Below are 17761 nucleotides of genomic sequence, written 5' to 3'. Positions count from 1 at the left end.
GTTTTGAAAGCAGCCTACTTAAACAGTGTGAGAGACACTGAGAAGAGACACAATATCCAAGCCTTCTTCCCATCTTTTACTGAGATGTTTGTCTGCTCAGATTCTGTTTGTTGAAGTCAATCTTCAAAGAAGCTGCTTCTACATCACAGAGATTTATAAATGTCAGATCTTTTAGCCTTCATCACTTTCTTTTCTTTGTGCCATTGCAGATACGGTTAGACAGAGCTCTGTCAACATTGTATACATATCTACTGGAGATGGTGTCTTATCACAAATTTACCAAGAAGCTGGAAGAGCTGTGAATGCTAATATTACTCCAGTTTCGATGTAGTATACATTTTGAATGAGAGTATCCTGCCTATTTCTTTGCTCCTATGAAGTCATTTTATTAGTATGTAAATCGCGGTGTAGCCCATATACTGTTTTTGAAAATTGTGATACTTCAAAGCTCCAAATTGACAGTTGGCACACCAAGTTTTTTTCAATAAGCAATCTAACATGTTAATGCTTAGTTATTAAATTGGAGCTGTGCTAACTTAACCTGCAAGAGAACAGTTTGTAATGGGTGCAGTCTGCTTCTGGAAATGAGGAAAGAGAATCACCAGTAATGCTTTTCTTCCACCTGCCAAACATTACTTCCAGAATCCACTAAGGATCTATCCTTGGTCCCAAACCACTTCCTATCTACATGCTGCCCCTAATAATATCTGCGTGCCAGATGACACCCAAGTCTACCTCACCACAACTCTCTCCACCTCTTCACTGCCTCAGATTTGTCGGTCGGTTTGCCTGGCAGAAGAGTACTGAATGAGCAGAAATTTCCTCCATCAAAATACTGGAAAGACTGAAGCCATTATCTTCGAATCCAGCTACAAATTCCATTCCTAAATCATCAACTCACCCTGGCAACTGGCTTCCAGTTTCAAATTTCTTATAATTGTTTACAAATCCTTCTACGATCTCGCGTCTTCCTCTCTGGAAGTTTCTCCAGCCTTACCATACTCTGAGATCTCTGCACTCCCTCAATTCTGGCTTTTTGGGCAGCCTCAGCTTGATCGTGCTCTGATCGGCTGCCATGCCTTCATCTTCCTAAGCTCTGAAATTTACTCTCAAAACCTCTCAACCACTCTCACTTGCTCTCCTTCTTTAAGAAGCTCTTCAAACTTACTTATTTTATCAGGCTTTTGGTCATCTGTTCTAATATCATTCAGTGGCTCAGTGTCAAATTTTATTTGATTATACTCCTGTGAAGCACCTTGGAAAATGTTACCATGTTAAAACTGCTGTATGAATGCAAGTTGTTCTTATGTTGAAGAACATCGAATTGTAACAATGCATTTAGCCACAATCCTTGCATCACTTTATTTAATATCATAATCAGAATACAATGGGGGAAACTTTTCCACGTAAATTATTTAATAGATGGTGTTATTTTAAGATCGTTTGTACATAATGTGAGTAAGATTAACAGTGATACCCTGGGCAACATGTAGAAAAATCTTGTTGTGTTCAATCCTTATTACCTTCATCCCAAAGCACTGCCGCCGCCCAGTGCCAGGGACTCAAGTTTGATTCCAGCCTTGTGTGACTGCCTGTATGGAGTTTGCAACTTTTCCCTGTGACTGCGTGGGTTTCCTTCAGGTCCTCCAATTTCCTCTCACAGTCCAAAGATGTGCAGGTTAGGTAGATTGGCTGTGCTAAGTTGCCCCTTAGTGTCCAAAGATATGTAGGTTAGGTGGATTAGCCATGGTAAATGCATGGGATTACGGGATAGTGCAGAGCGAGGGCCAATGTGGGATGCTTTTTCAGAGAATCGGTACAGACTCGAGGTGTCAGGTGGCCTCTTTCTGCATTGTACAGAGTCTATGATTCAAAGCTACACTCTGATCAAACTAAGATCAGCCCTTTTACTAAAATAGATGAAATCTTATTAACAATATTCTTGACAAATTGGCAGTAATGCTTCCTATATACATATCTAAAAGTGTCAGAGAGAAGATTTGTACATTGTGACATTGTCAGCCGTTATGAGCGAAGTGGTGAACATTGGGAAGATCTTAGCAGATTAGAAATTGGTTAAGGTGGCACCCCATTTTAAACAAGGTGTCAAAGCAGATGCAGGCATTGACAGACCATTGGTCTTCCATGTTGTGCAAAATATTGGAATTCATTACAAGAATTGTCTGTGTCACAACAATTTAGTAAACAGCAGCCAATATTCTTTTTTTAAAAATCTGATTTACTTCTATTTTTTGGGATGCATAAGAAGGCCTGCATATGTTACCCATCACTGTGATACAACTGAATGTTCTGCCTGGTCATTTCAGAGGGCAGTTCAGAGTCCACTATGCTTTGAAGGAGGAGATGCTGCTCAGCGATTCTCCTTGGCCTTTTTTCCATAAAGTAACATTCCAAGAGAAATATGGAAGGTCTATGATACAGTGCACAGAGACCCCCAAAACATAACAGAATAGAAGCAGGAGTAGGCTATTTGGTTCTTTGAGCCTGTTCTGCTGCCATTCATTTTGATTATGGCTGATCATCACATTCAATCCTGATCCTGCCTTCCCCCCATATCCCTTGATCCCTTTAGCCCCAAGTGTTATTTCTGAAAGGTAACTGGTTAATCTGAAAGCTGTTTCTGAGATGCCAAATAAAACTTGCCAGTGGGTAAGAAATTGGCTGAACAGTAGAAAAGAGTACGCACTTGTTAGAAGTTGTGCCAATGCAAGGGGAGGGAATGCATTAAGAGCAGGCAGTAAAACGAAGCAGTTTAAACCTCCAATTGAAAGGACAGAAGAAAGTAATTGTAAATGTTTTGCTTCTGATCTAATATGTCGTGTAATCATTTGTTATATCGTATCTGTTATATTATATTGATAATGTTCATTGTATTCATTTATTTCTTCCCAAGTAATGTTCCCTATATTTTCCACATCGCAGCAGAATAAGGATTTTTATTTGATAAACAAATGACAAGATCATCACTGTACGATAAGAAGGAGTATGCAAAGTACATTGGACATACATACTTCTATTATTTGGAAGTGAAGGTTTGAGGAAGAATGAGATAGTATGTAAAGCTTAGTGCCATACTTTGCAATGCAGTAACTATAAGTGAATGCAGCAGCCATTCTGCACACGGCTAGGTCCCACACAAAATAAAACAATAAGATGACTTAATGAATGTACTTTGGGGATATTGACTCCCAGGAGAACAAAAGGAGAACACGCTAATCTTCTGTGAATAGTGACACGGAAACTTGATCCTGCTTTCCCTGAACCATCAGGATGGACAAGACATCCTATCCAAAAGATGACAGTCCCACCAAAGTAGCATCCATCTCACTGCTAGACTGCAAGATCATTCTGGTGTTTGCCTTGGAGTGGGTCTAGAATTCACAAACTTCGAACTCAAATGCAAGAGTGCCACTGCCAAAGACAAAATGAAACTCTGAATTATCAAAAAAAACCTACTAAATTACAAAATACAACAATCCCAACATAAAAAGGAACAAATAGGGTGGTTGCTTACTATAACATAAAATAAATAGCCAGTCAGATGTCTGTACTCCATTCAATTCCTGATAGTAACTTCTGAAATTCTTCTAAAATAGCATGCACAAAGATGTGTATCCCATAATTATTTAATTAATTAAATTCGGCTGGTTTCAAATCCATGCTGTAAAATCACCCCCCCCCCCCCCCCATATCAGTCTCACCCAATGAATCACGTGTGACTCTTCAAGTAATATTTGTAAAACACTTTTCCACATTCACCGCTTCCCCCTTTTGGGAAAAAAAATAAGTTGTCCATGTTCATGACAATGGGGACTAATTTTCACAGTAAGAAGTTTAACAACACCAGGTTAAAGTCCAACAGGTTTATTTGGTAGCAAAAGCCACACAAGCTTTCGAGGCTCTAAGCCCCTTCTTCAGGTGAGTGGGAATTCTGTTCACAAACAGAACTTATAAAGACACAGACTCAATTTACATGAATAATGGTTGGAACTAATTTTCACCCAGATATATTAACCTTTCCAAACAACGGTGCTTTGAGATATGTTTAACAGTGAAGTCACAGCGGGAAGAAGTGACTGGAGTGCCAACAGTGTACCATCTTTCATTGTGGGCAGATTTCATGAAGCAATGCAATGAATGGCACTCAGTCAGAAAGGTGGGGAAGGAGAACATCAGGGGGTTAAAAAAAAAACACTTCAAACAGTATTTCTTCTGAGGTTCCTCTGGGATCAGCACCAACGATTCAATCCTGTCTCTTTATTCTCCCCCGAGCAAAACTGGATTCACTCCTTGGCTTGCCTCCACTTGTCACCAGAGTCAGACATAAAAGATGGAATTGAAACGCTTCCTTTTTGTTGGGTCTTTAACGTTGACTTGGTTGTAAGGGCACTGCGAAGAGAATTTGAAAACAAGAGATGATTCCCTCCTGTCCTGGCTGTGAATGTAACGGGCGCTTAACAGTGAGGGAGGGGGGGGGGGGGCTAGAGGATTCTTCACACGTAACAATTAACCGGAGGGGGAAGCGGGGGGGGGGGGGCGATAAAAGTCGGTCTTCTTGGCGAGCCGCCCCCAGGCTGCAGAATCTTTGTGAGGGACGCCTTGGAAACAAGTGGGATTGATTACTGTTCAGAAAATTGCACTTCCTAAACATGTCTCCTCAAGTGCCGAGCTTCGTTATGCCCAGAGTGATCGAGCCTATTAGTGGAATTTACTGATTTATGTCAGGGTTTCTCGGCTTGAAGAAACAAAAAAAAAATTGCCAATTTAACTTTGAACTCACTTAATAAAACTAAAATCAGTTGGTTACACTACATGGCAATTGCCAACGCTTCTTAAATTGAAAGCCTTAAGATTGCTTCCCATATTATTTTAAGAAATAGCCTTCAATATTTATTTATTTTTGACTAGTCGTTTCAAACTGTAAAAAAATTGAGATTGTAAATGTCCTCTTTGATACCATCTGAAAAATTCTCCTTCCATCTTTCGTCCGGGATCTGGAAGCTCAATGATGAGGTTAATTAATCACAATTCATAAGAATTGGAAATCCCAGTACTTTTGTTGTTTAAACAGTTAAGATTTGCAACGAAAAAAATGCCACTCAGGAAAACACAATAAAATCCTGAAAGCTACCCAGGTATACCTGAGGGGTCAGACACCACAGATAGGATTTATTTTGGAGCTTAACTCTTGGGGCTGACAAGGTCAGGAAAGAGGAAATTCCTGTTGGAAAGGGGGGGGGAGGCGGATGTAAACAAAAGGAGGCTTGTTACTCACGTGTCTGCAAGCTTGGCCGCAGCATTCCCCCCGCTGCAGGTGGGCCAGACGGGTCAGTACCAGGTAGCCGCTCTCTGGATCCACATAGGTCTGCTGACCAGCCTTCAACAGCACACAAAAAGGGGGGAGCGTTTAATATTGTGGGCACTCAGTGTAAAAACAAACAGGGAAACAAAAGGTAAAGTTTAATGTTCTGGCTTTCAGACAGTGCGCCGATCACCAGCTGGGAGCTAAAAGCTCTGGGAATAAGGGGGTGGCGTTTTACCCTAAGGGATTCGCACCGGCGCTTCATTTGGGTTTCCGAACTGAGTTCGCACAAATAACTTGTAAATATTTTGGCAGGCGAGGTGGATGTTTGTTTGTGTTGTTCCCCCCCGTGTTGTGCTTTCAGTACAGCACAGTAATCCCTTGCTCAGGAAGACATCTTTTTCACATGAAGCTGATCGATTAATGGAGGGGGGGGGGGGTGAGCGGCATCGATTTCGACTCGCGAGTTTCCATGACCATAATCAGTACGAGTGAGCCACTTCTCTAAGTTTATTTATTAGTGTCATAAGTAGGCTTACATTAACACTGCAGTGAAGTTACTGTATAAATCCCCTAGTCGCCACACTCAGGTGCCTGTTCGGGTACACTGAGGGAGAATTTAGCACGGCCAATGCATCGAATCAGCACGTCTTTCGGACTGTGGGAGGAAACCGGAGCACCCGGAGGAAACCCACGCAGACATGGGGAGAATGTGCAAAGTCCGCACAGACAGTGACCCCCAAGCTGGGAATCAAATCCGGGTCCCTGGCGCTGTGAGACAGCTGTGCTAACCACGGATGTGCCACCGTGCCATCACTCTAATTCACAACAACAGCAACTTGCTCTTATCTTGCACCCCTGGCATAGCAATAACATTCCAGAGCACTCCATGGGAGGATTACCAGACCACATTTGACACAAGCAAAAGAAGAAGATATTAGGGCATATGACCAAATGCTTGGTCCAAGAAGTTGGGTTTAAGGAGCGTCTGAAAGGAGGCAAGTTTGAAGGACAGATGTCCAGAGTTTTTGGACTCCGCAGCTGAAAGCATGGCCTGAATAGTGGAGTAATGAACATTTACAGAGATGATTTACTGTGGATTAGTTTAGTGAAGAAAACTAACAGAGACCACTTGCAGAAGTTCTAATTAATTGTTCCCACTGGGTCAATAGATGCATCTATAGACTTGCAGTTGGTATGACACATATTTATATGCTGCATGATTTTATTCACAATGTGTTGACTATTATTATGCCCATAAACCAAGCAAAATGTCACTTCCAAAAATAAAATGATAACACAGCATGCCATGGATCCATCGTTTTCCTCGGGGAGTGTTCATGATTATGTATAGAATAAGAATAAACTGATCACTGAATTGTGGCAGTTTAATATTTTCCAATAAATTTGGATACTTTAGAATATATTCATCATTAACTTTAACTCAATCGAGACCAAAGAAAGAAAAAAGGGGGGTTCTAAATACTCGATATGATTTATTACATTGCACTGAAATGCATGCTTTTGTATTTCAATGTGCTGTTCCAGTACAAAAAGTGAATTGAGTGCAAGTCACTCTTGAATTTGCTGCAATTCGTAGAGCCGGATGATGCCTCAATAGAAAACAATTCCAACCATGATGATAAAAGGGAATGCTGAAATGATCCCACTGCTGTGGACAGTGGTTAATGTGCCCCAGCAAAAAAACTTACTGTTCCTGAAGCTGAAATTATATGAATTCTTCTTTGATTAGAATAAATGTTGCTGATGCTGACCTGTCATAATTATAATCAATGTTTAAGTTTACTTGGTGCAATACATGGTTAGTTGCATAAGTTGGTTGTGAAACTCCTGATGCCGTTACCCTCTCCATTCCAAGTTTACAAATTCCAATTGCTTTTCATAGCAATGGATTTATTCATGTTTTACTAAAAGGCCACGTGGATTGCAAATCTCTCCCGATTCAACTCATCTGTAAAGGACAACTTGGGAAGGTGCTGGGGGTTAGGTTGGGGGGGGTGGGGGGAGGAGGAGGAGGAATGCAGCATTTGCTAACAGGGGTTTAAACATTACGGAGCCACAACATTGCACACGGGAGGAAATTGGAAAATGGGAAATGTGAACTTCCAAGACCTTCCTTAAACTGAGGGAGTGATCTGTGCTTTTGGGTGTGAAACCACCAGCTGCTGGGGTTTTAGTTTCACGTCCCAAGTGTGTTGAGTTAGACCACTGATCTAACTGCAATCAGCACAAGTTTAGCTTTGTAGTGAAGTAGAAACGGTTTGGTTGTGACACTGAAGTTGGAGTATAAACACATGCTTGAGGAATGTGCTTTTTAAGAGATGTCAGATCTGATTTTACACAGTCCAATACCTTGAAAGCAACATTGTTAGATTCTCGCTAAAAACTGCAATGTTTCCATAAATTAAATGTATCTTGCCTTGAAATGCCCAATGCCAATTCTTATTCCTGAATCTTAATATTTCACAGGAATAGCAGCTGAAATGATATTATGCTTTGTCCCAATTAATGGATCTAAATGAGCCAATTGTTGGGGAAGTGGTTGTTAAATCTATTGAAACTATTTTATTACATTTACACTTTTAAAAAAATACTGGATTTTTTTTAGACGTGAGACTGTGGTGACTGGACAAGTGGACTTTGTTTTATATTATTTGTATGCCATATAGTGAATCTGCTTCCAATGTATTGCATTACCCTATCACTTATCTCTGCATAAATCATTTCCCAAAGGCGTATTCACAACATAGGGGTCCAAAAATGTATTTTCCACTTCAGCTGTATCTGGTGCAACTTTGCAATTATGACCATTTCAACATTAGTGAACACAGTGCAGTATTGTAAAACAGTCAAGAACTGCTACCAGATAATATTATGGAATAATCATTTTGTCTATAACCTAACCATATTAACAGGCTGTTCAGCGCTGTTTTTTTCAATATGTTGAATTCCTTTTTAAGTAGGGATCCAATTCCCCTTTGAAAGCGATTACTGCATTTGCTTCCACCACTTGTCAGGCAGTGCAGTCCAGATTATAGCTCTGGAATAAAAAATCATTCCCCTCATCCTGTCCGTGTCAATTTTACCAATGATCTATAATCTATGTCCTCTAGTTACCAACCCACCTGCTAGTGAAAACTGTTCTTCTCTAACTCCACTCTCCAGATCTCTTATAATTTTGAAAACTTACATTAAATCTTCCCGTAACCTATTCTGCTTGAAGGTGAACAATCCCAGCTTCTCAGGTCTGTCCAGAAGCCCCCTCCTCTCAGGTAACTTTTCAGTAAATTTCTGCCTCTTCTTCGAAGGCCTTATGTCCTTTCTAAATTGTGGTTCCCAGAATTGGACATAATACTCCATCTGAGGTCTAACCAGTCATTTCAAAAGGTTTACCATGAATTCATTGGCTTTTATGCTCTATGCCAACATTTGTAAAGCCAACAATTCTATATAAAATCAAGCTGATGGGAACAGTTCCCCAAATTTTACAGAGTTTGTTTATGTAAGAACAGGAAAAATAGGAGCAAGTTATATGTCATTCCAGCATTCAATAAGATCATGCCTGAATTTCTAAATTAACTCCACTTTTCCACCCTCTCCCCAAATCCCTAGATTGATTTAGGACCCAAAACCTATCAATCTCCATCTTGAATACGCTCATTGACTTATGCAGCCACAGCCTTCCGAGAGTGAGAATTCCAAACATTCTGAACCCTAAGAATAAAGAAATTTCTCATCATCTCAATCTCAAATGGCTGCCATTTATCCTGACCTCTTGTTCTGGACTCTATAGTCAGGAGATACAGTTCTGATTGCTATTCATTTCAACAAGATCACCTGTAATTCTTCTAAACACAGAGAGTATAAGCCCTTTCTACACAACCTCTCCTCAGAGGATAGCCCTGGAATCATTTAATGAACCTTTTGTTTGCAACTCCTCTAGGGGAAATATATCCTTCCTTAGATAACAAGAACAACATTAATACATGGTACTCCAAGTGTGATCCCATCCTACATAATTATGATGCGATACTGTTATGATTATACACCAATCCCTCTATGATAAAGGCTAACATAATGGCCAAAATCTTCCGTCCTCATTGGCGGCTGGGATTTTCCAGTTCTGCTGCAAGTGAATGGAATTTTGGTTGGAACGTCAAATTCTCTGTTCTCACTCGCAATGGATCCCACCATGGACGAGATTGGAAAATCCTGCCCTTCATTTGCTTTTCCTGACGGCATGGCATCATTCCATGTGATTCCTGCGCAACAACTCACAAATCCCTCTGAAAACTAGCATTTGTTGGTTTCTGGTCTTTTAAAAATACTCTGCTTTATCATTCTTTGTACCAAAGTGCTTATAATTTCAAGCTTCCCAATATCATATTCTATCTGTCACCTTTGTGTCCAATCTATATCGCTTTTCAGCCTATTTATATCCTCCCTCAAAGCTTACTTCCCCACCCCATAAAACCGAACATGAGCAGCAAACTTAGTTATATTTACTCGGGAGCCTTAGCTGAATCAATGTTATACATTCTAAGCAACGTGAGGCCCAATACACAAATTCTTGCAGCACTCCACTTTTCGCATCTTGCCTTCTCAAAATTTAACCGTTTACTTATACTCAATCAGTTCTTTTGTTCATTAACCAATCCTCAATTCATGTTACCCACCAATCCCACCCAACAGTTTGTTAGGTGTGTTCTGGAGAGTTTCTTGACACAGTATGTAGATAAGCCTTCAAGAGGAGAGGCTGTACTTGATTTGGTATTGGGAAATGAACCTATGCAGGTGTCAGATCTCTCAGTGGGAGAGCATTTTGGAGATAGTGATCATAATTCTATCTCCTTTACAATAGCATTGGAGAGAGATAGGATCAGACAAGTTAGAAAAGTGTTTAATTGGAGTAAGGGGAATTATGAGGCTATCAGGCAGGAAATTGGGGGCTTAAATTGGAAAGAGGTTTTCTCAGGGAAATGTATGGAAGAAATGTGGCAAATTTTCAGGGAATATTTGTCTGGAGTTCTGCATAGCAACGTTCCAATGAGACAGGGAAGTTATGGTAGATTACAGGAACCATGGTGTACAAAGGCTGTAATGAATCTAGTCAAGAAGAAAAGAACAGCTTACAAAAGGTTCAGGGAGCTAGGTAATGTTAGAGATCTTGAAGACTATACGGTTAATAGGAAGGATCTTAAGAAAGAAATTAGGAGAGCCAGAAGGGGTCATGAGAAGGCCTTGGCAGGCAGGATTAAGGAAAACCCCAAGGCATTCTACAAGTATGTGAAGAGCAAGAGGATAAGACGTGAAAGAATAGGACCTATCAAGTGTGACGGTGGGAAAGTTTGTATGGAACCGGAAGAAATAGCAGAGGTACTTAATGAATACTTTACTTCAGTATTCATTATGGAAAAGGATCTTGGTGGTTGTAGTGCAGACTTGCAGCGGACTGAAAAGCTTGAGCATGTAGATATTAAGAAAGAGGATGTGTTGGAGCTTTTGAAAAGCATCAAGTTAGATAAGTCGCCGGGACTGGATGAGATGTACCCCAGGCTACTGTGGGAAGCGAGGGAGGAGAGTGCTGAGCCTCTGGCGATGATCTTTGCATCATCAATGGAGACAGGAGAGGTTCCGGAGGATTGGAGGATTGCGGATGTTGTTCCTTTATTCAAGAAAGGGAGTAGAGATAGCCCTGGAAATTATAGACCAGTGAGTCTAACCTCAGTGGTTGGTAAGTTGATGGAGAAGATCCTGAGAGGCAGGATTTATGAACATTTGGAGAGGTATAACATGATTAAGAATAGTCAGCATGGCTTTGTCAAAGGCAGATCATGCCTTACGAGCCTGATTGAATTTTTTGAGGATGTGACTAAACACATTGATGAAGGAAGAGCAGTAGATGTAGTATATATGGACTTCAGCAAGGCATTTGATAAGGTGCCCCATGCAAGGCTTATTGAGAAAGTGAGGGGGCATGGGATCCAAGGGGGCATTGCTTTGTGGATCCAGAACTGGCTTGCCCACAGAAAGCAAAGAGTGGTTATAGATGGGTTATATTCTGCATGGAGGTCGGTCACCAGTGGAGTGCCCCAGGGATCTGTTCTGGGACCCTTACTCTTTGTGATTTTTATAAATGACCTGGATGAGGAAGTGGAGGGATGGGTTGGTAAGTTTGCTGATGACACAAAGGTTGGAGGTGTTGTGGATATTGTGGAGGGATGTCAGAAGTTGCAGCAAGACATTGATAGGATTGCAAGACTGGGCGGAGAAGTGGCAGATGGAGTTCAACCCAGATAAGTGTGAGGTGGTTCATTTTGGCAGGTCAAATAGGATGGCAGAAGATAATATTAATGGTAGGACTCTTGGCAGAGTGGAAGATCAGAAGGATCTTGGGGTCTGATTTCATAGGACGCTCAAAGTAGCTGTGCAGGTTGAGGCCGTGGTTAAGAAGGCGTATGGTGTACTGGCCTTCATCAATCGAGGAATTGAGTTTAGGAGTCGTGAGATAATGTTGCAGCTATATAAGACCCTGGTCAGACCACACTTGAAGTACTGTGCTCAGTTCTGGTCGCCTCATTACAGGAAAGATGTGGAAGTCATAGAAAGGGTGCAGAGGAGATTTACAAGGATGTTGCCTGGGTTGGGGAGCATGCCTTATGAGGATAGGTTGAGTGAGCTCGGTCTTTTCTCCTTGGAGAGACGAAGGATGAGGGGTGACCTGATAGAGGTGTATAAGATGTTGAGAGGTATTGATCGAGTGGATAGTCAGAGACTTTTTCCCAGGGCTGAAATGGTTGCCACAAGAGGGCACAGGTTTAAGGTGCTGGGGAGTAGGTACAGAGGAGACGTCAGGGGTACGTTTTTCACTCAGAGGGTGGTGGGTGCGTGGAATGGGCTGCTAGCAATGGTGGTGGAGGCGGATTCGATAGGGTCTTTTAAGAGACTTTTAGATAAGTACATGGAACTTAGTAAGATAGAGGGTTATAGGTAAGCCTAGTAATCGCTAAGGTAGGGACATGTTCGGCACAACTTTGTGGGCTGAAGGGCCTGTACTGTGCTGTTGTTTTTCTATGTTTCTACGTTTCTAACATGTGCAACAATCCCATGAATTGTAATCTCGTGTAACAATCTTTTGTGTGGCACATTACTGAGTGTCTTATGGAAATCCAAAAATACTATATTCACGAATTCCAAAATCTAACAACATTCTACACAACCTCACAACATTTAAGAAGTATTTAAATGAACAATTGATACACCGTAGCATACAAGGATCTGGACCAAGTGCTGGAAAATTGGAACAGAATAGATAGGTGCTTGATGGTTGGCGCATGATGGGCTGGAGAGCCTTTTTCTGTGCAGTAAAACTCTATCGCTATGACTAATTACTCAAAAAATTCCAAATTATTTGTCAAACATGATTTCCTTTTCATAAAATCAAGTTGACTCTACCCAATTATAATATAATTTTCCAAGAACAGTTGTTTGCATTTTCCTACTACCAATCCAATCTCTTCTCATAGTTACACTTTTCTAGCCCTGGCAACATTCTTGTAAATCTCCTCTGCACTCTCTCCAGATCAATTACGTCCTTCCTATAACGTGGTGACCAGAACTGCACACAATGCTCCTGTTGTGGCCTCACCAGTGTTTTATACATTCTATCCTTACTTTTATATTCTATATCTCTACCAATAAAGGAGAGCATTCCATGTGCCTTCTTTATAACCTTATCCACTGCTGCCTTTGGGGACCTGTGTACTTGTATACCAAAATCTCTCACTTCATCTACCCTCTTAGTATATTCTCATTTATTGTGTATTCCCAATAACTGTTTGACCTCCCTAAATGCATGACCTCACACTTCTCTGTGTTAAAATCCATCTGCCCACTCTACCAATCCATCTATATTGTTTTGTAGATTATTCTCTACACTATCCACGACTCGCCAATCTTTGTGTCGTTTGCAAATTTCCCAATTGTGCCCCCCACATTCACATCCAAATCATTAGTACATATAACAGTAAGGATCCCAACACCAAGCCCTGTGGAACACCACTTGAAACAACTTTCTATTCACAAGGGCATCCATTGACTATTACCCTTTGTTTCCTGTTACTAAGCCAACTTTTTATCCAGTTTGCCACATAACCCTGTTTCCCAGGGGCTCTTACTTTTTTAACTAATTTCACATGTGGGACCTTGTGCTCTGAATTTGGCTGCTGCTGCTTTCCCCCGAGAGGGCATTCTCCCCCACAACCCTTTCCAAAGTAGTATATCTGTTTGAGAGGGGGATGACCACATGGGACTCCTGCACTATCTCCCTGAGTCTTTTCCTGTTCCTGATGGTCACCCATTCCCTTTCTGCCTGTGCAATCCTCACCAAACGTGCTATCCATGACATGCTCAGCATCATGGATGCTCCACAGTGAGTCCACTCCCAGTTCCAGCCTGAGCTGCAGTCACTCCCTCCTGTCTCTGACCACTAACCAAATTGAAGCCACACTGAACTGCATCCTTGGATGGCCAGGGAACGCTCTGCACAGCCCCCCCCCCTCCCAAATGCATCATAATATTGACTACACCTGAGACTCATCAATTCTGAGCCAAAATTCCTGAAGCTGCAGCCACTTAGTATACCGTGACTTTGTTTCTCTGTTGGAAATGGGTGCTGATGGGCCAGATTTTGTTATGGCAGGGTATCTACTGGTGTCTACCATTGGTTCGACTTCATGGAATCCCTACAGTGCAGAAGGAGGCCACTTGATCCCTCACGTCTGCACTGACTCTCCGACAGAACATCCCACAGAAGCACTATCCCTGTAGCCCCACATATTTGCCCTGCCATTCCCCCTAATCTACACATCTTGGGAAACAAAGGAGCAATTCAGCATGGCCAAGCCACCTAATCGGCACATCTTTCGAGTGTGGAAGAAACTAGAGCACTGGGAGGAAACCCACGCAGACACAGGGAGAATGTGAAAATTCCACACAGTCACCCAAGGCCGGAATTGAACTCGGATCCCGAGTGCTGTGAGGCAGCAGTGCTGACCACTGTGTCACCGTGCTTGAGCCTGCACCAAAGCCTCTACTTTCTCAGGGGACTAAAGAAATTTGGCATCTCAACTATGACTCTCACCAACTTTTACAGATGCACCATAGAAAGCATTCTTTCTGGTTGTATCACAGCTTGGTATGGCTCCGGCTCTGCCCAAGACTGCAAGGAGCTACAAAAGGTCGTAAATGTAGCCCAATCCATCACGCAAACCAGCCTCCCATCCATTGACTCTGTCTACACTTCCCGCTGCCTCAGCAAAGCAGCCAGCATAATTAAGGACATTCCCCAGACATTCTATCTTCCACCTTCTTCCTTCGGGAAAAAGATACAAAAGTCTGAGGTCATATACCAACCGACTCAAGAACAGCTTCACCCTTGCTGTTGTCAGACTTTTGAATGGACTTACCTTGCATTAAGTTGATCTTTCTCTACACCCTTGCTATGACTGTAACACTACATACTGCACTCTCTCGTTTCCTTCTCGGTGAACAGTATGTTTTGCCTGTATAGCATGCAAACAATACTTTTCACTGTGTGTTAATACATGTGACAATAATAAATCAAATCAAATCCTTAAGCTGAAAATATTTTTTGTTCACTGAGATAACGATGATGCAGGGAGGGAAACAGTGCAAGAAACTGATTAACTTCTTAACCAGAGTGAAAGATTGGGAAACAAACAGGGCAAAGACCGAGAAGGACAACAATTAGAGTGAATGAATACAATGTTAAATCAGTGACAGAAAGCAAAAGATTGGATTAAGAAAGATAAAAGTAAAAACAAACTATATTTTAATTTCATGTTTTACATTTTATAAACCTCTATGAGCAATTAAAACCTGAAGAAATTAGATTTATCACTTGTAACAGTTAATTGTCAGTGCCAGAGAGGTTGATCGACAGTAATAATAATGATCACATCATTTAAAGGATACTTTCACTCAAAATGACAAAATGATTGTGGTGAGGTTAGTTTAAAATTATGGCATAAATATGGCGCATGGTGGCAGAATTAGCACTGTTGCCTCACAGTGCCAGGGACCCGGGTTCGATTCTTGGCTTGGGTCACTGTCAGTGCGGAGTCTGCACGTTCTCCCCTTATCTGTGTGGGTTTTCTCCAGTGCTCTGGTTTCCTCCAACAGTCCAAAAGACGTGCTGGTTAGTTAGGTGCATTGGCCATGCTAAATTCTCCCTCAGTGTACCCAAACAGGCACCGGAGTGTGGCAACTAGGGGATTTTCACAGTAATTTCATTGCAGTGTTAATGTAAGCCGACATATGACACTAGTAAATAAACTAAACTATAACCACAGCAACTGCGCCATTCAATTCATTTCCATGGGCGTACAGAGAGCAAAATGCTGCTTTCTCAAAGCTGATGGCAGAATGTCGCATCAGGAAGAGCAATTTTTGGACATTGGCATTTAACTGTGCCTCGCCTGAAGATGTGGAGATGCTGGTGTTGGACTGGGGTGGGCACAGTAAGAAGTCTCACAACACCTAGGGCTGTTCTCTCTGGAGCGGAGGAGGCTGAGGGGAGACTTAATAGAGGTTTATAAAATGATGAAGGGGATAGATAGAGTGAACGTTCAAAGACTATTTCCTCGGGTGGATGGAGCTATTACAAGGGGGCATAACTATAGGGTTCGTGGTGGGAGATACAGGAAGGATATCAGAGGTAGGTTCTTTACGCAGAGAGTGGTTGGGGTGTGGAATGGACTGCCTGCAGTGATAGTGGAGTCAGACACTTTAGGAACATTTAAGCGGTTATTGGATAGGCATATGGAGCACACCAGGATGATAGGGAGTGGGATAGCTTGATCTTGGTTTCAGATAAAGCTCGGAACAACATCGTGGGCCGAAGAGCCTGTTCTGTGCTGTACTGTTCTATGTTTTATGTTTAACACCAGGTTAAAGATTTATTTGGAATTATGAACTTTCGGAGCACTGCTCCTTCATCAGGTGAGTCCACAGGGCCTGAAGATGTGGTTCCATGCCATATAAATAGCAAGAGAACACTATTAGCCTCAACCTTAATTTGACAGCTAACTCTGGGTCAAATAATGAGATTCAAAATGCAAAGTAATGCAAAAAGGAATGGCGTGAGTATTTTTAAAGCACATTTTCCCTGTCCTATGTTTACAACAACCCTGTATCAGTCCACAGGGAATTGTAACATTGATGTATGCGGCACGGTGGCACAGTGGTTAGCACTGCTACCTCACAGTTTCAGGGACTTGGGTTCGATTCTTGGCTTGGGTCACTGTGTGGAGTTTGCACATTATCCCTGTGTCTGTGCGGGTTTCCTCTGGGTGCTCCCACAGTCCAAAGATGTGTGGGTTAGGGGCACTGGCTGTGCTAAATTGTCCTTTAGTGTCCCGGGATCTGTAGGTTAGAGGGATTAGCAGGGTAAGTATGTGGTGATGGGGCCTGGGTGGGATTGTTGTTGGTGCAGACTCGATGGGCCCAATGGTCTCCTTCTATACTGTAGGGATACAATATATGAAAGGTGTTAATATAGTGAGCAGCACTCTGAATGAACAAGACTTTGGCCGGGCAGATGTGATGTTGCTGAGAAGGAGTGCAGCACCGGCTGATTCACTCACTCACCTTGCAGGCCTGGCGATGAGAGGCGGCGATCTCCTTTTCAAGGGCTGTTAACTCGGCGGCTTCCCGGGGCTCACTTGCTGCGGAGGGCTGCTGACCTTCCCCCGGGCTGCCCAGAGCCTCTCCACCGCTCAGCCTGCAGCCGCAACCCGGGCTGACCTTGCAGCCTCCAGAAGCCGGGGACATACAGAGAGTTTGGAACACATTTTTCCCAATGTTGTAAGTAACATTCGACCACTTCAAAGTGTTTGGATGCAACAACATTGGGACGAATGGGTTGAACTGTACCGGGAGCAGGTTAAACATTGCAAATGTTCAAGGTTTCAAATATATATATATATATATAAAAATTCGACATTTCATATCCAGCACCCGATTGTCAGAAATATAAAATGCAACATAACACGTTTAACGTTCCCCAGGGATACCTGAATGAAAGGAGTGTTGAATTAACCCTGGGATATCGCGTTTGTTGGGGGAAACCTGGCTGATTACAGCAGCAGTACTTCCTGCTTCTACAGGGAGCAGGAACTGTTTTGTTGCCTTCCGGATTATTGAACAGTAGCACAGCTTTCGGGCTGGTATGATAAGTGCAAACTGAAAATCGATGCTTTTATCTTCACCCAGGGAAAGGATGCAGGGGAATAATGCAGTCTAATTTGAAAACTGACACCCACTTTTAGATTGGAAGTAATGCCACCAAAATAGCTGGAATGGCTCTTCTTCACTTTTCAATGTTTTACGCAACCC

At 42.2% G+C, this 17761-nt stretch overlaps 1 protein-coding gene across 1 annotated transcript; it reads right to left on the bottom strand.

Moving 5' to 3' along the window:
- Positions 1-1340: 1340 nt before the first annotated feature.
- c8h1orf53 (chromosome 8 C1orf53 homolog) lies at positions 1341-17530 on the bottom strand. The gene is made up of 3 exons (XM_078219343.1): positions 17015-17530; positions 5297-5398; positions 1341-4410 (listed from the first exon to the last, which is right to left on the bottom strand). Exons 1-3 carry the CDS (start codon positions 17315-17317, stop codon positions 4339-4341), a joined length of 477 nt encoding a protein of 158 aa, XP_078075469.1. The 5' UTR covers positions 17318-17530; the 3' UTR covers positions 1341-4338.
- Between the last annotated feature and the right edge of the window lie 231 nt (positions 17531-17761).

Source organism: Mustelus asterias, chromosome 8 (genome assembly GCF_964213995.1).
Source record: "Mustelus asterias chromosome 8, sMusAst1.hap1.1, whole genome shotgun sequence".
In the NCBI taxonomy this organism is placed as follows: Eukaryota; Metazoa; Chordata; class Chondrichthyes; order Carcharhiniformes; family Triakidae; genus Mustelus; species Mustelus asterias.
Note: the sequence above shows the minus strand (reverse complement) of the source record. Positions and strands in the feature narration are given on the sequence as shown.

Excerpts from the sequence above, each read along its gene's own strand:
- c8h1orf53 (XM_078219343.1), bottom strand. The coding sequence starts at position 17,317 with ATGTTTAACCTGCTCCCGGTACAGTTCAACCCATTCGTCCCAATGTTG. Across the intron at positions 5,399-17,014 it reads CTCATCGCCAGGCCTGCAAG|GCTGGTCAGCAGACCTATGT; the intron begins GTGAGTGAGTGA and ends GTGCTGTTGAAG. Across the intron at positions 4,411-5,296 it reads GCGGCCAAGCTTGCAGACAC|TGCCCTTACAACCAAGTCAA; the intron begins GTGAGTAACAAG and ends TTCTCTTCGCAG.